The sequence below is a fragment of the Pseudopipra pipra genome, chromosome 3 (genome assembly GCF_036250125.1).
Source record: "Pseudopipra pipra isolate bDixPip1 chromosome 3, bDixPip1.hap1, whole genome shotgun sequence".
NCBI lineage: Eukaryota > Metazoa > Chordata > Aves > Passeriformes > Pipridae > Pseudopipra > Pseudopipra pipra.
The window spans coordinates 51,403,833-51,425,668 of NC_087551.1; the positions used below are offsets into that span (position 1 = coordinate 51,403,833).

General features: G+C 39.1%; 1 protein-coding gene across 5 annotated transcripts in view; it reads left to right on the forward strand.

The window, feature by feature from the left end:
* MTHFD1L (methylenetetrahydrofolate dehydrogenase (NADP+ dependent) 1 like) overlaps positions 1–19,200 on the forward strand; it is a 148,586-nt gene extending 129,386 nt beyond the window's left edge. For all 5 annotated transcript variants that reach the window (XM_064649127.1, XM_064649129.1, XM_064649128.1 and 2 more), the window contains 2 exons: positions 12,405–12,513; positions 16,214–19,200. In XM_064649127.1, the coding sequence (XP_064505197.1) occupies positions 12,405–12,494 (90 nt within the window). In that variant the 3' untranslated portion in view covers positions 12,495–12,513; positions 16,214–19,200. The remainder of the gene's footprint in view (positions 1–12,404; positions 12,514–16,213) is intronic.
* The last annotated feature ends 2,636 nt before the right edge of the window (positions 19,201–21,836 follow it).

Genomic DNA, 21,836 nt, shown 5'->3' on the forward strand with positions numbered 1-21,836 from the left:
TTTAAAGCGTGTAACTTCTGCATTAATTGATCACACTGCACCAGTTTTCTGTGCATACACAATGCCCTGCTGCTCTGTACATGTAGGAAGTAGGAAGCAAGGCACTGGGAGCTTTTATTACTAGGCTGGATCAAATGAAGGTCAAAGATGGGTGCTTCAGAAACAAATACAGCAAAGTAGATACAGACACTTCCCATCTTCTTCTAGCTTTGACAACTTTTTCTCGTTCCTGTGTTTTTCAGCTGTGGCCAGGCCAATGCTCTGCACTGACCTGCAGGGTCACACACAGTTGCAGCAAAGCAGCAGGAAAACAAAGGAGAGAGAACATGCAGTGGTGCACAGGGAGCAGAGTAAAGCCTTTTTCGTATGCACCAGGGAGAAACAACATTGTGCTGCTGGCACTGCATGTGTCAGATTTGCTTTTGTGTCTGAGATCCCAAATGAGCTGTACTGACTATAGAGCTCTGCTCTAGACAGCAGGAAAGAACATCAATGCCATTTTATTTGGCACCTGTAGTAAAGATGTGATGCAGTGGGTAGACATGGAAAATAAGCGCTCTGCAGGTAGTCTGTCCAGAATGGGATCAGGGCATGCTTGTGACAGCACAAATAAGCTCCCTCAGAGTTTGTTAAGCTCTTTGTCTCTTTAATTTATCTGGGAAAGAAAAGAAAAAAAACTAGATTTCTTGATAGCTTTCACCAAAAAAAAATCAGTTTAAAAATAGCTTCACAGTCAGTATTTAAGCAGTCTGAGAAATGTATTGTGAAAGCAAAGACAAAGCAGCATTTTCCCACAAATAAATAACAAGTAATTTTCAAATGAGAATAACTAAATGAATTCTAACTGCTGGAGGGGGTGCTGATTTTGTGCTGATATTGAGACAGCAGCAGGATCCATGGCTCCATTCAAGGGCTTTTGCTCACCAGCAGCTTCTCTGCAAGGAGAGTGCCCCACCAGTTGGGTAACAACTGGGGCATTGCAGCTCTTCAGGTGAGTTTGGTGTGCCAGTATGGGGGGCCTTCATTCGTGGGGTCACTGGGAGGGAAGGAAGAAGGCTGAACATAAGCGGATGTGTTACGGGTAGTGTTTGTTATGCCTTTGCTGAGCAGTGGAATTGTAAATGATTTGTTTGCCAAAACTGAAAGTTCATTGCAGACTGACCTTGTTTTGATTGGGAAGAGCCAGGGGGGGCTATACCATAAGAGTAAATCAAGCTTATGGCTTTGCCTGCTAGTTTGTTCATTTGGCATTAGAGAGATTATATTCTAATTTCAGTGTTAGAATTTTTTTTAGTCTTTTTAGGATTTACTCTGTATATATGAAAATAACTTTCATATTTGAAATAAACTTTCCATGATGGTGGCACTTTTACACATTTTTTAATGCTTGAGAAGAAGTTCCCATAGATTGGATCTATACTAGGTGTTTGTCAAAATAAAAAAGAGTTGTGCTAATCTGTTTTGTGTTGGGATGCAGAAATTCATTACCTTCTTTTTTTTCGTCCTTTCATATACTTCATTTGGGAAAAATACTACCCACAAAACATCTGTTTGGGGGTTGGGTTGTTTTTCAGACTGAAAAAAATGTGTTTCCAAATACAGTTGATTTTAATTGAATGGTTTAACAACATTTTTGCCACTTGTGTGAATATATTATTATCCCTTGTTATATTGCAGAAACTGTGGTTAGGAAAGTGTCTTACTACAAGTTCATACTGAGCAAATTGTGAGAAATGGAGAAAGTTGTATTTCATTTTAAAATGCTGATACAGCATTCATTATGTAATAGAAAAAGATGTTTCATGCAGTGTTACTTTTGAATTTCAGTTATGTGAGACTAAGATGAGAATCAGTTACAAATTTCAAGTTCTGTTCTCCTAGCAGCACCTCAGCTCCTTTTGGCAAATCATTTAACATTTTCTGCCTCCTATGTCACTCACAATTTTGAGTGGAGATTTTATTGTATTTATTTCCCAGATGTACTTGAAGTATTTCATTCATATATGTAAGTGTTTTGAAAATAATTTTATTTATACATAAAAATACATCAATCTTTATTATATTATATAAGGATACACATTTGTAGGATAAAGATTGTGCTCTCCATCAGTGAACAAAATTTTGTTTGGTTTCCTTTGACAAATCTGTCTGACAGCTCATTAACTCCTGGTTCTCTCGGTAAACAGAAATTAGTGGTTTAGTATCTTGTTAGAGAAATTTTGAAAATTAGTATTGCCGTAAGAGAGTTAAGTCACACATTCATAGCTAGAATTTTTTCCTGTCTCCTTACAGCTGTTACTGCTGTTAAGAAAACTTACAAAGGAGCTGGCTCTTCTGAACGCTCTAGTGCATCACAAGTCAGCAGCTTCCAGCCTTTTTCAAAGCATTTCTATGCTCCTCCATTTTCCAGAAGTGTGAGCTCCAGCATAGGTTATTCAAGGCTATCTTTTCTTAGCAGCCTTGTGAAAACTTCTTAAAATAGTAGTTCAATAGACTATAGGAGGAAAATTTCTGATCTAACTAATATCCTTCTCTTTTCTATTTTGTTGCTTGTCAAAGGAGACCACAGTACATTCTGGTATGATTTTAGAGAACACACAATATTGAATAATGCGTAGTGCCAGAGTTCTGTGTTGGAGAGAATATCTGAGAGAATATCAGATATTCTGAGAATATCTGATTTACACAGACAGTTTAACAATTTGATGTCCTTGTATCCATCCAAACTGGATCCATTCTGGATCCTCTGGGTTCCAAACAAATAGAAAGGAAAAGTTTTTTAATTCCTCAGTGAAGCTAAGATAGCATCAACCAAGCATATTGAAACAGTAATTTGTCTGGAGAGCAATGAGGTGATACTGTGTAGGGTTAGAAAGCATCCACATCCAAAATTACAATATAAGGTGCTTCTTTGTCATTGTCTATGTCTTGTTTGCTTCAGTCCATCACAAAATACTGTGTTTAAGCACTACAAAGAGCAAATAATTTAAATTGCTTATCCAAGCAACAAGTGACTTGAGAAAGTAGACATAGAAACTTGAACTAACAAGATTAGAGATGCTCACAGGTCAAGGTTGATACATGATGACAGTACAGTGATAGTGGTTGATGCTGTTGATAACCACCACAGTTGATCATTCTTTGGCGATAACCCTCCCAGGCTCTTCTTTCTGACACTTCCCATGATATCTACAGACCAGAAAGCTGAACTGCAGCTGTGAAGTGTATATCCTAGGTTTTATTGTTTCCCAGTCCTGAAAACTAGATCACATCTACTCAGGTGGGATTAGCAAAGCATAGACATCTCCTCTTCCATTTTTTTCAACTCCAGTTGTTTTGAGGTATTTTCCAAAAATCTCATACCCTTTGGTATTATAAAGGTCATCACTGGCACTTAGTTTAAATCAGGTAATGAGACCAAGCCAGTTTGTCAATTTAACAGTTAAAAAGAATTAATTTTAAGGAGCCCTTTCCTTTATGTTCTTTAGAAGCAGTTCTTACACACACACATCATCTTTGCCTGATATGATGTTTCTTAAGAAACTTTACTCAGTTGTCAGTGGATCCAGTTAATTGTAACCAAGAGGGCTGGTATGGCAGCAGTTAAATGCGTTTTTATTCACCATAATTATACAATCTTTTTGGACTTCTTCATGTTGTTATTTGCCATTGAAATGACTGGATGATGCTCCTGATACTCTTCCTAGCATGGCATACTGAGAAGGGTAAGGTCTGTTGCATGTTGAGTGCACACAGTTGCTTCACATAATCTACTGCTGCCACCATCTCCAGATTCTGGGCTATAATTGAGGCTTTCTGAAAGTTATGAAGCTTTTAACCAAAATGACTAGTGAAGATCAGCAGCACAAAGTGAGGCTTGCTCCCAGATTTTGAAGAACAGCACTTCTAGAAGAACACTTGGTACAAAATAAATAGGTTTCAGAGGAAATGAAGGGTGCACAGTCCCTGAGCAGCTCAGATGAATCACCCAAGACCTCTCCCCACCATCAAATACCAAAAAACCTGCTCTGTTTTCAGCAGAAACTGAGCTGCTGGCACAGCTTGGACACCTCCTTCTCACCAGGAGACCTGAGCGCTGAACAAAGCAGGAGAATTATGTACCTATGAACACCAGATACTTAAAATACTGTTGCTGAAACAGCACATGAGAAAAATGCCTTTATCCTCTGGAATTATTCTCTCAGAGGCACGTTTCCAGCACTGTCTGATATATTGGACACTTGTCAAGAATGGGAACAGCCTTGGGAGCATCTGACATCAGGATTGAGCTGAAGGGAAGGATTTCTTCTGGCTGAGGAGGTGATTTTGTACAAGAGGCAGTGAGCAAAAATCCTCTGCCAGGGTTTCTGTCTAAAGCACAAGGGGGAAACGAAAATCAGGATGTAGGCCTTGGCCAAGGGAGCAATTACTTCTGGAAATGGATTTGAGTGGGCTGGGATGAAGGAAAGTGTTTTGGAACAAGTCACCTGGAATTTGTAGTCCTCTTTTTTTCTCTGCCCCTTTATTTCCTCCATGAATGGTTGTTTTTTGGGGGGAGTTATTCGATGAGGGGTTTTGTAGCTTTCATTTTTGTAGTATTTTGTTTATCAATTAACCTATCTAAAGCAGAAAACAGTTCTGAATATGTGAAATGTGCTGCGTTGTGGATTATGTAAAAAATAGTACACTGAACTAACACCATCTAATGTGCTACATCAGAGAGGTGTGTTTTTCAAGGAAAATTTAGAATATTAATTCCATTGTGCTGTTATCACGGGGACCATTTTCTTCTGCTTCAAGTGTGGTTTTATAAATTCTAAGATGAAAATTAGCTGAGAGAACTCTGCCAAGAGGACCTGCAGTCATATAAGTGAGTCATAAATGTTTTACTTAATTGGGGAAATTGCTCATTCTTTTACAGATTACATCTATTCCTAAGCATTTTTATTTAATAGCTAGCACAATGCCCACTCTTGGGTCTTCGGTGCTTCCCTGCATCGCTAACAGCAACATTTGAGTTTCAGTGGTATTACACTGACCCATTCACCAAGAACTTAGCCAACCTAGCAGTGACCGCTTCCTTGTGTTCCCTGCTCCCTTTGGGATATGCACCTACAGGTCTCTCCAAAAGCTGTACTGGACAGATGTGGACTGTTGTATGGGTTTTGTTTTTCCCTTAGGGAGCTCAGGAGATCACTTTTGGTTTCAGACTGTTTCTGCTCAAGATGAGTAACTTTTCAGATCCTGGTAATCCCTCAGAGCATGTAACGGGGCACAAGTTACTTCTGCCTCACTTAAGCACATGGCAGCAAGGTCAATTAGGGTTGTATAATCAATATTCGGTACTTTTGTAACTTCATCCAGATGCTGAGAGCAGAAGAGCAATATCCATGTATTTTGTTGTTGTAAATCCTTTCACAAAAATTGAACAATTGCCAAGAATGTGTAAACATTAAAGTAAGCAGCAATTATAATAGAATAATTGATGCCAGATGGACTTCTGCACTTGATATCAGTCAACATGCCAGTGAAAAAGAGCCATTTATTGCAAGGAATACTACAGCATATGTCGGGGTAATAGCAGCATCTTTTCAAACATTATTTTGATTATTTTGAAAGCTGCTAATGTGTTGAGTTTCTTGGTGTGATTGTTCTTAGGCACTGCAACAAGATCCTTTTTTGTTAAAGATTTCCTGAGAAGGAAATATGATCTTCACTCTCCCTGACTCCTCTGGCTATAGTCAGGTTTGGCAAATTTTCATTAAAACTTATAAGTAAACTGTTATTTAAACACTGACTAAAGATCATTGCTTAGCCACTTTAGAAATCCTTGTTATTTTCAGGCAATGAACAATAATGAGATAATATTTGCTTAAGCATTATGTAGCTATTAAAGTAAATTTCTAAAAATTATTGATGTTTCCAAAGCTGAATTTATTGGTTTGTAAAGGTTGATATTTTTGCAAGGAAGCACCAGCTTGCCTCCATTTTGCATCTGCTTTTCCTGATGTGAGAGTTGGAGGTTTGTTTGCTTTTAAGAGGTGGTGAAAGTTCACTTGAGCATCAGTTCAGGCTTTGGTATGGTGTCATTCCCCTCTGTAATACATGAAGGGTGGGTGAGATGTAGATTGTATTGAGCATGTTTTGTTTTGGCAGTTTCATTCTGGTGTGTTTCTTGTAATTATGACAAAAAATGCTTTTCTCTTCATTATTCTTTTTTGTTATTTTCCTGTGATTTTATTTACTTCCATCATTCAAAACCTGAGCTACCTCTGAAGTGATAGAGCTCTTCAGAGTGGAGGAATTTTCCAGTTCTGTGGAAAAAGCTTCAAGCTGATCCTGGAGATACTTAGTATATGCTGCCTAATTTTTCTGCACCCTTTCCAATGCACACTGAGTGCTTCTATGTGCTGTAGGACAGTTCAGTTTGAAGATGAAATGAGTGACTACTCACTGGAAGTATTTGCACAGTTGCATCCTTCAGAGTGCTGTAGTCCTACCCACTACCCTCATTGCATGGATACTCTCATAAAATGGGGAATGCAGGGACCCTGAGGCATCCAGTAAAAAGATCTGCACTCTGCACACACTTCTCTAGCCATGCAATGCAGTGAGGTGACTGTTAATCTTTCTCTTCCACTACATGGACTGCAATTCCCTTTGTGCCAGCTTCCAGTGCATGGCCAGCACCACACATGTCAGTGGGAATAATCTGCCACTCAAAATAAAGAGCACCTAAAGGCAGGCAGGGCTGAAGACCAGGAGAGATTTCTTCAGAAGGCTATTCCATTCAGCTTTGCATGTGCTGAGATTGACAGATGCACTGAATGGGAGCAAAATTCTGGTTGTTGATCTGTCTTCCAGAGCTCTAACTCACACTAGGAAACATTATTGAAACCCTGAAGCATAGCTCATTCATGCCATGCCTCAGGATTTGAACAAATTCTGGCATGTTGACCATAATGCATGCAGGTTTATAGCTCTGTTTATAAATCTCTTGAGTTTCATCTTGTATTGTTTCTTGCTGAGAGAGTGTGGGATGTGCAGTTCATGCCATCAGATTTTATTGAGGAGTTATCCGCAGTCATGTGTATGCTGGATTCTCTTGAGAGACAACATCTGTTTTCTGCAGTATTTCAAGTTTGAAATGGTTGTGGGTTGTCATAGCTTGTTTAATTAACAAAAGGATACAATTAAATAATGGGAATTACTTGCATTTCTTGTCAATTGCAACATTACCTCCATAAGCCACAAAATAGGGATGTTTCCTCGATAAGCTATTTGCTGATTTTTTGGCATCTTCTAATCACTTGTTTTCCCTACTTTATGTAAGTACAGATTCCTCTGGTTTTCTTTCTCTATTTAGAAAGAAATGTTATGCCTGTAAAACAGACACATCTTGTCTTATAGGGGAAAAAGACACTAAGCATGAGTTGGATGTAGTCCTCAAGACCATCTGTTTTGCAAGCCATGCTATTGTGCTAACCCAGTTAAGGCAATCTGAGGTTCTATAAGGATTTTTCTTGTAGATAAATAATATATATCTATCTATATATATATATATGTATAGGTGGATGTACACACACTTAAAGGCAGGATATGTTGATGACAGATGGACATAAGGATGATAAAAAAGGAAGCTAAGCAGCATAGTTCTTCTTGGGACCATAACAAACGTGTCTAGCAGAGTCTTGGTGCTTGACACATTTATTGTGTTTTTACGCGGTGCTGTGTAACTTTTACATAGATCCTATGGCCAACTGAAGTTACAAGTCAACACATAACTGTAATTTAAATTAAACTCAACTTAGTCACTCTTTCAGTGACAGTGGATGTGTTCTTGGAGAGGGTGTGGAACAACACTTTTGTATGGCTTCCTAGAAAATAACTGGCATTTTCGTTCAGTCATGTAAATAAACTTCTGAAAGATCACAAGTGCCTACTATAACAGTAGCTTTCAGGCATTCTTAACTAAAATTGTGGTTTATCTTCCACCAGTTGTGCATTTCCAGGAGCATAAATTATCCTCAGGATAAACTGACCCTAAGACTTGCTGCTTTTGCCTCCTAAACATACAGTCCCTTAGTAATAAAAAGCCAGTGTATGCTTCACGTCACCTCTCTGCAGTTGATTCACTCTCATGGATGCATGGACAGTTACACAGTTTGTAGAAAAAATGGTTTATTCCAGTGAGTTCCTACAAAACTAGTTCCTGTTAACTCATAAATGATTTATTTTGGACAGCAGCTGGATGAATTCTTTGTAAAACCTTTTTTTTTTCCCTGCATAAAGCATTCATATGAATTGCATAAAGTCTTAAGGTACAAAGTTTATGCTTTATATTTTCCTTCTCCCAGGGAAAGTGTAATAGTAGCAGTTTTGGTCAAATTAAATACTGATTATTTCAGCTATCTAAATTTAGTCTGTGGTTTTCAGTGGATAATGTGCTGTCATTTGCTGCTTCTAACCCTGTTCTTTTCTCAAAACCATGCTGTGCAATGTTTCGCAGCTACCAATCCATAACCCAAATGTTGTTATATTAGAGTGGAGAGTTGTGCTGATCTCTGTGCAATATATAGAGGGTGTGTGTTTTATGAGATGCCTAGCAAGCTACTGTAGGACTGTAAATTTCTGTGGGTTTTTTTCATGCTGTACATACCTGCTACTTACCAAAGTGATTTATGTTTTAGGTACGTTTTCTCTTTCATTGTTCATTCTAATTTTCTTCAAGTTTTAGAACTGAAGTAATTTTAGTAAGTAGTTATCTCTTAAGTAGTTATCAAGAAAGCCTGGAGAGGTGGATGTAGTCTGCCAGCTGCTGTGCAGGTGCAGTATGTGCTACAGCTGGGGGGCAGGTTAACATCTCCCCTCCACGCACAGAAATCGAGACGCTGACCTAGGTCAGGGAGAGGGATGCCTCTGGGTCATGCCTATTGAAGTGAAGACCAGCCTGTGTACTCACTCATTAATGCCTTCATCCAGCATTGTGGAAAATGGTGAGAGGGAAGAGGATCATTCTGAGCCACATGTTCCATGTGGAAAGCCAGTCAGCTGAAACCTCGATTCAGCCTCGCAGATGACTGAGCCCTCTTTTCTTTCCTACCTGTTTGGTTGAAGGAAAGAAATGGAGGACTATAGAGGGAATAATCAGTAGTAATCTCCTCAGCCAGCCAGCCATCTCCTCCTATTGACCTTGAAGTAATGAAAACAGGATAGATTCTGCTGCATGTTACCTCTGTACATCCAGATAATGAGAGCAGAGAGTAATGATCATAAATCTACATGACTTTGCCTGTTTGGAAGTCTGGGCCATGGGGAAAATGACAGTATGTGTTTTATTTTCACTCTGTAATTCACATAAGTATTCTTCCAAAGTGTTTTTTCTGTGTTTGGTTTTTTTTTTCCTTGTACTTCATTTTATCAAGCAGTAATTTTAATTCAGATGAACCCATTCCCTTTTGTTGACTTAAATTTTCAATCTGAGAATAGTTGTGTTCCCTGAACCAGCAATAAACTGATTTGATATTCACATTTTATAGATGTAATAGTTTGCCATTAGTTAATACAGAGGACTTACACTGGTGTAGGACTAGGCCTGTGAAAGAAAAAAGAAATTCAAAATATGTACGTAGGGCTTTTGTTTTTAATATTTCTTTTTTTAAAATGGGAAAAAACTCCCGTAAAGTATCTATATTAGGGGGAAAAAAAAGAAAGAAAGAAAAGAAGAACCTGGAATTTGGGAGTTTACTTTCAGTTGTCAAACTGCCATACACAGAGTAACTAGAAAGTTGTCTTTGGCAATTTGTTCATTCCCCTCCCAGTGAGATGTAATTCATTAAGGCAGTTCCTTTTCAAGCATTAACTCAGAAACCAGGAGGAATCTGAGACAGAAAGTAATTCAGTAACCCTAATAATGTAGTAGTCCACCTAGTGTGGCCAATTAATAAAGAATAGTAGCAAGGTGTTTTAGTACTTAGCTAAAATGCTAAGGCAATGTCAGCCAATAAATGATGTCATGCAATCAGAGGCAGGGTTTGGTCAATGTAAACTGACAGTTTTGTCTTTTAATCCTGCTACACACAATAACAAAACATCAGGAAGGACTATATTTAAAAACAGAGGAAATGTAGTGAGTCCACTAGAAGAGCTCGTTGCATTGTTTTTTCTCAGAACTAGATCTCAAGTGAGATGATGGCTGGACCAGTACTAAGCTCCCCGAGGCTCCTTTCCCCCTTCTCAACATGAGATTAACCTCTCAAATGGTAGTAGAGCTCTCTGGAGTTAATGGGACTGTGGTAGGGAGATATTACAGTTTGCTTGTATTTCACTCACGTAGAGACATTACGTGAGTGTTTGGAGTGAAGCTGAAGCACAAGGCAGACGTTAACCCCATCTCTGAATACGCAGCAGGTCAGGTTGGCATAAACAAATGCAGTCTGATCCAGGGCAAGGGGGGCCTTTAAGTCTGGAACTCCAGAGGAGCTAGGATGGTGGTCATGTGTTTTTCCTCTTTTGAGGCCAATTAGTCTGTTAGAGCTTGCCTTTGGCCAGAGAAAAGATGTAGCTGATCTGTGCTTCTTAGGGAATTAGGAAGGACGGAGGGAGGAATTTGCCCAGCCCTGAGCTCTCTGCTGGAGAGCTGGAGGTGATGGCTGGCCGAAGCGTACTCTGGCTGCTCCCCTGCAGCCAGTGGCCTGGTGGTGATCTGGTCATGCAACAAACAGATTAAATTTATCAGCCAACCAACCCTCCCCACAAAAACATGTATTTACATCAGTTCAGTGTGTTGAATAAGGCTGGCTGCAGTAAGAGGGGGAATCATCCCAGAGGTTCATAGGGTGAAACTGTCCCCTTTCAGCTATGTGCTTCAGCTCACATCGTGAAAACATACCCTAATCTGACTCCTTCTGTAGGTTATTAAGTTTGGAGTGTTTCTGGTACTCAAGCCAGTGTAATCTTTTTCTTTCTATACAGTCATGTTTGAAGGTTACATCCTGTGGTCAGGTTAACCACCAATTTTAATGAGCTCTGCTGATATGCCCTGGCTAACAGTTTGTTCCTCAAAACCTAGCATCTCTTAAATAAGTTTTAATGCTTAAAGACTCTTAGCCAACAGTCGAGCTAAGTTGAACTCCAGGTTTGTTTCCAGAGATTGTAAGGTCTTTCATCAATTTAGGTATTGCTACAGGCCCTAATAGCAGAGCCATTCTCCACTTGTGAGCTTAAGATGTCGAAAAGATTTAAGGAGTCATTTTTAGAGTGCTTTGAATTAGTATAAGTACAGTGAGATATTCACGGCTTCTAACTGTCATTTTAGGAAGACTAAGGGTTTTCATCCAAAGTGATCCAGGTTGATCCAAACCGGTCCTGCCTTAAAACTGCCCCACAGTCACAACCTTTACCCTGTGCCAGTGCTGGCATTGGTGACAGGCAAGCCCTTCCTGGCTCAAGGTGCTGAAACTGGAGGAGAAGAAGAAGCAGATCAAAACCCAGCACCATTCTGCCAAACCTGCTCTGCAGACATCTCCTTTTGCAAGGGAGAAGTGGAGAGTCCTGAGGCAGGGAGTTGAGAAGCTGGGGTACCTCTGATTTAAAGTGGCTTAAACTGTTGTGGACCAGCACCTCAAGGTTTCCATGTCACCTTCGTGTCTTTAATTGCTGCTAAAATGGCAGTTTCATATAATAGTTATAAGTAGCGTGAGCAGAGCTGTAGTCATCTGTGTAATTTAAGTCCATGAAACTATTCACATGTTTAAAAGTATGCAGATGCTGGTGTCTTATGCTAGATCAGGATCTTAATTAGGCATAGTTTGAGATAATTGGGTTGCTTTAGCTTCATATCTCAACCTTCTAATTCTAACTACTGAATTAGGATTCAACTGTAACCCCTGTATGTTTAGCTGAACTATTTCAATTTGTTCCTTACATTAGGTAAGTGTTGCAATTAATTCTGCTTCTCTGTTCTGGTTTTCTGTGGGAGAGGTCTGAGTTAACAAATTTGTATCACTGGGTAAATTCAGACAATTATGTCCTTGCCCTTTGCTGTGTGATTTTTTTTTCAGGAGATATAAATGGATAAATGTTCTGGATAAATACTTTGAGGAACAAGTAAGTCCCAGGGTTTTCATTTTGTTACGGAGTTTATTGTCAGGTTGCTATTCTAGCCTGTATTTTGTGGCTTTTGTTTTCTCTTTCCTGCCTTTTGGAAGCTCATACTTAAAAATTAATCAGAAAAGTACCAAGCTTGACATTTTTAACAAAAACAAAAAATGTGGTAATGATCACATCTGCAGACGAATCCATGTTGAACAATCCAGCCTTTCTCTTAATCTAAGGTTTACATGGGTGGAGTGATTATCTGCTTACAGGTGCGCTAGTATAACTTAATTTCATTGTTTCCACAGATGAGCACCATGCCAGGACTTCCCACAAGGCCATGTTTCTATGACATCGACCTTGACCCCATCACAGAGCAAGTGGAAGGATTGTTTTGAGAGTGAGGTCCAAATTGAGGTCAGTCAACAGCCTCTATTTTCCTGTTTCAATTTGGGGGAAGATGTTTGTTTCTAGCATGTATATGGAAAAGGTTGTCAGGAGTTTATCTAGGCCCTAGTTTTAGTAAGGACTTCACACACTTTGAGGGGATTTGAGAAAATGTTTCATAATGTGCACTTTATCCCATGGGTTTCTCATTTGCTGAATGGTGTCTGACACTTTGCTGGTGTACACTAATGGTGCCTTGGATTTTGTGGCACTGTCAGTTTGGCTTGAGGAGAAGCCATCTCTGCAACTGTACTGCTCTTGGCTATGGAAAACACCAGTCTGAAAAAAACATGTCATCTTAGCTCAAAAGAAATAATCTTTGATACTACACTTGTGTGGCAGTGTGTGTCTGTCATTATGTAGATACACAGGAAGATGTTCAGCTTGTTCATAGCTCTGCTTTGTTTTTTCATGTTTTGTTTTTGTAACCGCTGTCATCTCTCTCAAATGGTAATAAGCATTCCAGGAACACAGAGCTGTCCTCTTAGCCTGTTTTTCATGCTGGATTCGCTCCCTTTTCCTCGAAGGTTGCACTTACCCTCCCACCTCCTCCCCTTTTCTAAGTACTTAATCTTCTTGGTGTCCTGCTTTAATTTTGTGTAGCACGTTCCTCACTTGAAAATCCAAGATGTTATGAAAATATTTCATGCTACTCCATTTTAACCTTGTAACAGAAGTGGACTAAGAGAGAATGTAACCCTAACTGAAACAAACCATGTGTGCCTGTGATGGGATTCTCTCCTTTCATCACTTAACTCTCTCCTTTCCCCCAATAAATTGGTCTGGAAAGCAAAACAGTTTCTTTTAGACTGGACAACAATATTACTATGAGCTAATAGGACAGTGGTGGGACCCCACATCAGCCACAGCCTTGAGGTGGATGTACCCAGGTGCTTCAACCCTGCTCTAGCAAACCTTTACTCTGGTTTGAGCAGACCGGCTCTTGTTTTGGTGTTAGTATGGATTGTTCAGAGGAGGGGAGAGGTTTGTACAACCCAACCAGACCAAGTTAACTGTTCGCTTGCCCATAATTGAATGTCACAATATTTACGTAACATCTGGTGAGAGCAGATTCTGTCAGTTTGTGTGTGCCAATCAAGACAAGTAAAAAGCAGTTAGCTTGGAAGTTAACCTGCATGCACAGGTAATTACTACCCTACGTGCAAACCATCACTGACTATTCTGTTTCTGGGTAGTGTTATGCATACTATTTCTTGGCATATATCCCATTCTTGTTACTGATACGTGTTATAAGTCTGGCGGCTTGATGCATACATATTGATTCATCATGTGTCAGTCACGTAATTACTTCTGACTCATTTGAAATCACTGTAGAATCCTAATGTAAAATCTATATGCAGATTCACATAGCCTGCTTAATTGGGTGTTTACTGACTAGTCTTACACAAATCCATCCAAACCATGGATTGGTGAGTTTTGAAGAACAGTAATTAAGCAGACAAAATACTCCATTCCAACTGTGAAGACCTTTCATTGGAATTTGTGCATGAAATGAAAATGTTAAATTTGTCTTTTAGTTAGTGATCGTGCTTTGTCAGATGTAAAAAGAAATGCTATCAAAGTCACAAAACATAATAGTGAGGTAGGAAATAGCATACATATCCCACTGTTATTAAATTATTTTAATTTCATTATAGAGGTATTGTTGGCATCAGAGAGATGAATGATTCAGTAAGTTTAAGCCTTTTAAAGAAAAACAGCTTGATCATATATATTTTTATCAATATAGATACATACTCATGTGTGTTCCTACTTTTAACATTCTAAATAAATGCCTTGAGGATATTTTAATACCTAGAGAGCTCCACACAAAGTAGTCAAGTGTTCATGAGCTCTAAAATTCATCTGGTTCATGTGCTAGATTTGTACATTTCTAATTCTGGATGAAGAAAGAAACAATATTCCTATGTAGTCTTTACATCCAACTTTCTGCAGAGAAGTTTAGTAGTATTATTTCTTTTCACACATTCACCAAAGTGAACCCACAGTGTAGCCAATACCACACTATGAGGTCTTTGTTTCTATGATGGGAGATCGAGGGATTTTGTTTTCACTTAATTTGAATTCTTTTCATAGTGATATAGTGTACAATGTAATATGATATTGTGCCAACTCATTAGGACTGATTCAAATCTTTAAGATGTTGTAATTGAAAAATATTTAGAGATTTGCAGAAGAGCTGCAGATGTTTCATTATAAACATGCCTGCAGAGCTGAGAACAGTTGCTTTAGTGTGCAGTATTTATCCTCCTCCGCAATGCATATTTGACATCAGACTTGTAAAAGAGATACAGGCAAAAGTTCCTGCTTCTCAGGATGCTGTGTGAGGCTCTGACTGAGCTGAAACATTGGTTGTCTTTAGTCTCTCTGATTTTTTCTCTACCACTTCACTGCATTAATGGAGCAGATGACAGTTCTCACAAAAATTTGCAGAACACCAGTCATTAGAATATGTGCTAAAAAAGTCATAGAACTTTATCATAGAAGTCAACTCTGTTTTTCTCTGTTGACAAATAGCCAATACATGGACACACAGTATTGCAGTCTCTCTGTAGGAACAACATGATCTATCAAAGAATGAAACATTAATATCTAGAAATGAACCCAAAGGGATCTGGCTAGTTCTTCATTGCTGGCCTCTGTCCTGTTTAAATTGTACTTCCCAGCTCATACACTAAGGAAGTTGAATTTGTTTCCTTAGGAGCTGTCTGTAGAGACCACCAGTCAGAATAAGACTTACATAGTGACAAGTCTGCCAATAGGAAGAAATATTAAAAAAAACCAAATGAAAAACCAGAAAAAAAAAGTATTACTTCCACAGCAAGGGGAATTCATGAACCTGACTCACTCTGCACAAGTAAAGTCTGTTAAGGACCCTTGTGAGCTCTAAGGATCCCTCGAATTTAATCAGTGGCAATAGATGCCTGCTCTTACTAGGCTGGTTTGGCTTTGAGTATTTGGATTGATGGGGGAGTTGGAGGTGGGCTGTTGTTCTCCTTGGTTGGTTTTGACTTAGTAAGACCACCACTGTCCACAGTGACAGATATATTCTTGCACTCTTCTCCTCTTCAAAAATGGCAGAGCATCAGAATTATTTTAATACACATCATGGATACTTTGCCACCCTTGGAGCTTTTCTGAGTGTGAGAGGAATCCCAGAGCTTTACCTGTGGGCATCTTCATGGCCATAAAGAAGTCCATGAGAGTAGGACACCAAAACTGATATTCTAAAATTGCTAACTATTTGTTAGATGTTTTCATCTTATTCAGAAATGGATAGAAAGTGTTTGAAGACTTTTCCTTTACATCCACAAAACTGGATTCTATGAAACAAAAACAATGACTTCTTTTAGTCTCATTCCCCAGTATTGAGTTTCAGCAATTGCTACAGTAATGTACAGTCTGAAGTCCATATCATACTGAAATATGAGTACAGATTTTTGTTTCTCACCTACCAGAGTTACACAGATAATAAATAGGAGGTGCATGTGGCATAACTAACCATTTTTGTTTATTATGGTTAAGGCAAAAATATTCAATTTCATTGAACCACTGCTTTTCGATTGTGATGCTTCAATTTTTTTTTTACTTTAAAGAAAGCAAAGATGTCTTGCCTCAGTGTATAAATTCTTTATCTTTCTCATTTCAGAAGCCTGAAAATTCAGAACTACAACTTTCCTGTTTCCTGCAAGTAGGAGACAAAAATGAATCTGAAATATTCCTGTTATGTGTCTCTGGAGGAATGTCAAGATAGACCAAAGAGCAAAAGTTTACTCTTTCTTCAAACTAGTTTTTATGATGAAATATAGCTTTAGGATTAAAAAAAAAAAAAAATCACAAAAAAAGACTAACAAGCTGAAGTTTTACTTGCTGTCATGCAGGAAACTCTCTACTGGGGTTTATGCTTGTTTGTGGATAAAATTACATTGAAAATGTGCAGTTTTTCAACTTGGAGTTTTCCTCTTTTCTCAGAAGAGTTTACAGAAGTATTTCCTTTATCTTGGCTATCTAAAAACTTGTGTAAACCTGATTATGCTGTGTGACCAAGCCTATTTCTCTCTGAAAAGTACGCTTTTGCTCCTGGCATTCAGGAGTTGAAGCTACACACAGATTAACTGCACATTTTTGAGTTATCATCATATGTTGCTCTGGATGCATTTGGGCAGCAGCCAAGCTTCGAGCAAGGAAGATATTAAACAGAGAAAGAACAGAGAATGTATTTTGTAAAAGTTTTTTAATATATAATTTGTTTCCTTGTTGGGCAAAGATCTTTTGAAACACTTAAGCCATAGCTGTCTTCTATCCATAGGTCTGTCTTTATCCAAAGCATGTGTTACAGGCTGTCCAGCTGATTATGTGGTTGTTGTGGTGACACTGATTGTTCAGAGAGGGCACTACTCCTTCTGAAGCACTGTTTTGCTCCCCTTCATGGCTAATGAAGCCTCCTGCTGTGCTGGCTCCCGACTAGAGTTTTTCCCTAGCAGTCCACAACGCCCAGTAACAACAGAGGAATGTCCATCAAGCAGGGATGCAACAGGGCACAGCTTTGTGTGCTTCATTTTGCAGGTTTTAACCACCATACTTGCAAAACTGGAGGGTATTTTTATTTGAAGGGGGTATTCAAACAAGCTGAATTGTAAACTGTGTTCTTAAATTTACCTCAGTAACTTACCTTTCCTGGTTTTTCCTAAACCTGAAGCAAAACAAGCCTTAGGCATAGGATACTGCATTTAGCTTTCCAAGCTGCTACTCCTCAGGAAACTCTCACTCACTGACTGTTCGTTCCTTCAATAAAAAAAAATGCAGCAGAACAATAGGGTGAATCGAGACAATAGGCCATTGTTTTTTTAGGTAAAAAGCAGTGAAATAATGATGAGAGAGTTTATTTTCCTGATGACGTTTTCCATCCTGTCGCTTTGCTCTGCTTACGCACATCTGCATGTTATGGGCTTCTGCAGTGTAGTTTTGGTTCCCTTCTACAGAGCCACATTTGGAGACTTAATTATCTCAGGAACTCTGTAGTAATTGAGGGGTTTGTTTTGGTTTTTAAAATCATGCTTCGTTATTTATAAACTCAAGACTATAATTACGGACAGTAGAGCAAACTGGGGGCAATTAATTATCTGTGCCTTCCCTGGAGTAGCACGGAAATGTCTGTTGACTGCATTTTAGTGCTATTCATAGCATGGACCTCCAACACCATGGGGATTGCTGTGAAGATAAATTTAAATGTAAAAACTAGAGCAATTTGATATTTTATCCTTATTAGACAATAGAGCTCATAATGGCCTAGACTGTTACATTTAATTACACTGGGACTGCATGACAAACATGATAAGTAGAAAGTGAGATTCAGGTGTGGCTCTCACAGCTGTTGGGAAGAAAGATTTCTGATATAGTCTATTAAACTGTGCAACAAAATACAACCATGCTCTTTATACACATAGCAGCATTGTAAATTAGTCTTGCACACACTGAGCTATCTAGCCAAGAAATAGCCAAAGAGTTTTGGAAGAAAATAAGTGTGGTTTCTGGACATAGTTTTCCTAGTAGCATCCTTACAAGAAAAAGAAATAAGGTTTTCCCTCCATCTTGTCCAGAGAAATTCAGAAAACCATAATCGTGCCTTACTAGGGGTCACTGTGGTTCCCCTGCAGGTGCACTGGAATTGTCCCCATTCAGTGTGGGATACTAAATGTGGCACTGGCTGACTGCCTTGTGAAGCTTCCATATGGATGTGGATGTCTAAGCAAAAAGTTTTATAAGTCACCTCAAACTGCTGCTTGATACCTTCTAAAGTGGCATCTCCATATTATCCCTTCAGGCCACGCACACTGAGATTGTTTATCTGACCCATCAGTCTCTCCCAAAAACACCATTCCAGCTCATTTAGTTGAGAGTTGACAAACATCCTGTACTTTTTCTACTATTATGTGCACAGGATTTGTTATTTTGTTTAGATAGCTTCAGTAATTCAAGAAAGGTGGAATGGCCCTCTCTTCTTTTATCATAGCTTTTCTCCCACCCCATCTAGTTTAACTAGCTGCAAAAATCTCTCAAGCTGTTACATTTTTGGTCCTTTGTCATGATGCAAAGTATTGAGCTATTGGCCACCAGCTAACCTGCAGAAACTGCCACAGTATATTTCCTGGGGCTCCTCTGATACTGAGGCTTTCATCCAGAAGAGTTTAAAATGAAATCTTTTTAATATCAGTGTTATGGTTAGGTTTATCACTTGTTACATGGATGTGACTGTAGGTATGGGACCCCTACCTTTGCATCTACAGTGAGCAGTGTTATCACATGGCAGAACCACGGCTTTATAAGGCAGGTCGCCATGCTTATCCCTGCATTTGCTAAAGTGTTTTAGGTACCATGTGGTTGTTTATTATCAGAAGATCTGCTTTTTGTTGTGGCTCAATACTTTGCTACTGCTGAACTACTTCTGTAATGACATTGAAATACGTCAGACTACATGCAACTGGTTTCATTCATTTGTATTCTAAAATTCAAAATCCCAGAATTTCAGTTGCCATAAACATGAAAATAAAGTCTGTGTGTGTACTAATGTTTAGTTCGCACACGTGGTGTCTGTCTGAAGTCTGAATTAATTAATAAAATACATCCATTATTTAATATTGTTCTCTGTCTCTCTGATCTTGTCTATTTAAATAGCAAATTCTTTTTTTTTTTTTTTCATAATTCCTTATAAGCCATAGAGCTCTGGTTGAGTGCCAGATGTGAGCAAGGCATGGTACTCTTACCTGGCTTCCCAGAACGTAGGAAAGTGTTTGGTCCCTGGCTGTTGCCACAAAGGGCCATGCATTCGAGGGTTGTCCACATGTCCAGAGGATCTTCTCTGTCAGTACAATCCTTTTGAACTTGGTTTGTGCTTGGGGAAGGACACACTAGGCTAACATCCTGTCCTGGTCCCAAAATATCTTGCTTTTACCTTTGGTCCTTGACGAGAAAGGCTGTATCAGATGCAAGGGTCAGTTGGCCACTTTCCACTTCTCAGTTGGCAGCTGGATTTGTGTGACACAGTGACAGCTAGAAGAACATATATCTGTGGGCTTCTCAAGGTGGGATTTAAACACGAGTGATGCAAAAGCTTCAGGAACTATGGCTGTTATATCAGCTGGTCCACAACACAGCAGAAAGCATGCTGGGAGCAGGAACTAATAAAACGGGGAAGGTGGGGGAAGAAATAGAGCATTGCAGGCACATACTGGCCAGTGCTTCTGTTTTCTAAACAGCTAAATGAAATGAAGTCTCAACCATATGACTTGTATTAGTACTGGTTTTGTAGCGTGCTTCTCATGGCTAGATTTCCAAACAGCTTTTCAGCTTCTCTACAACATCTCAGCCAGGACCTTACCCATACAGAACAGGTCTCAAGCACTAGGTTTGCTCTTCAGTGTTCCCTGGGCCTGCCCTGCTGATGGCCAACCAACCAGCTAGGGTGAGCACGGGAGGCATGTGCAAACTCTCCCCTCCACTGAGTTATTGGGGTGGTGAGGGAGGGTAACCAGTTTTATCCCTTTAAACGTGTAGTTTTTCATAGAATATTCTTTTGAGAAAATATTTCTGAGAAAAATTTTAGGGCCAAGGTAGGACCCCCTGCTTAGGGGGGTTGGAATGGAAACACTTAAAACCCCTTCAAGCATTTGTCCCGGGAACAGGACTGCTGTGCTATACATGTTACCATACAATGTGGGTTTAAGGCCAGAGTGTTTATGTAAAGTAAGCTAAATTCAAATATTTTCACAAGTGTGGTCATAATAATAGTTCCCTGCTCCATGCAGCTGAGTGTAATATATTACGTATATGCAAGCATGAGCAAGAATTTATTTCTGCATGCAGTTTTTATGTAAAATCTTCAATATCTGCTTCCTCGGTAAACTCTTTAACTTAGACCTTTTGAGTAATGCGTGGGAAGAGCTAGACAGCTACATTCCATCATAGGCTCAAATGGGCAAGACCCTGACAAACCTTTTTAAGTCAGCCCTGCATTGGGTAATCTCCAGGTCCCTTCCAAGGTAAACTGTTCTGTGCACGCATGAACTGTGATGCTAGTAAAAAAAGTTGGGACTGAGGAAACACAGTGCTGAAATATACACATGCACACACACTATAGACACCTTAAGAACTGAACTTTGCAGAGTACTAATAAAAAAAGAGGATGTATCAAATACAAGTCATTTTATGCAATACACTAAATCAAGGTTTAAGTTATGACATTCTAAAAGCTAAATTGTTTCCCACTGGGCAATTTCATTGCAACTCATTTACCATCAACATCTGGTCAAAGTTAGATTCCTAATGCCAAAGACTTTCAGCTTTTCAGAACACAGCCTGTTAGTTGCCCGTATAATGCAGCCCCTGCATGTTCTTATCACATGCCCAGTTTATATTAACTCTCCAGAAAAATATAATTATGGCTGTATTTGTACAAAGCATGTATTATACACATGATATGTATATGTGTGTGTGTATATACATATATACACACACACCCCACGCTGTGAATTCAAGGATACTTCCTTCCAATTTCATTTTTGAGGGAAGGCTCAAGGGGAGACCTGAGAGAGAAAAATGTCTGACTTGCAGCAGCAGACCAGCTCCTACACAGCTTTCAGTCAGACAGAATCTCTGCAAGGAGACAACCTCCCTGTATTTGCTGGCCCCATGCTTGGGTGCTACACATATTCCCACACAGCTCAAGCTCATCTGGATCACTTTGGTGTCTCCATTGCAGTCAAAAAGAGTTATATTTGCCAACCTGTTTTTTTCTCAAGTGTTAGAGGTAAGTGAACTCTCCCTGAAGAAGATTTTTGGGGAGAGCAACAAAACCAACATTTAACTCCAATCTGCTCTTTATGATGTTAGCCTAAAGTATCCATTGTTGATTTTTCCCTTATGTTTAGAAAGTTCAACCACTGTCATTCAGTGATAGACATTAGTGCCTGGCAAAAGCTTGTTCATCCAGGGTGAAACCTGTATCTAATTCTGCTTCTTGAACTACTGAAAGTCAGACAGCCTTTAGATCCCAGTTTGTTAGTAATAACCAAATATGCAAGTTATTTCATTCTTATTAGTAAGTGGAAAAAGGAAAATAATAAGAAAAACTACGAAGATGGTAAACGAAGAAACAAAGTACAGGAGTCAGCTTGGCTCTTTTGGGACAGAATTGCCTGAAAGCAATTGTAAATCATGATGAGTCTGAGAAGCAATTTCACTAAATCTCACTTTAAAAAATTCCTTTAAATTGA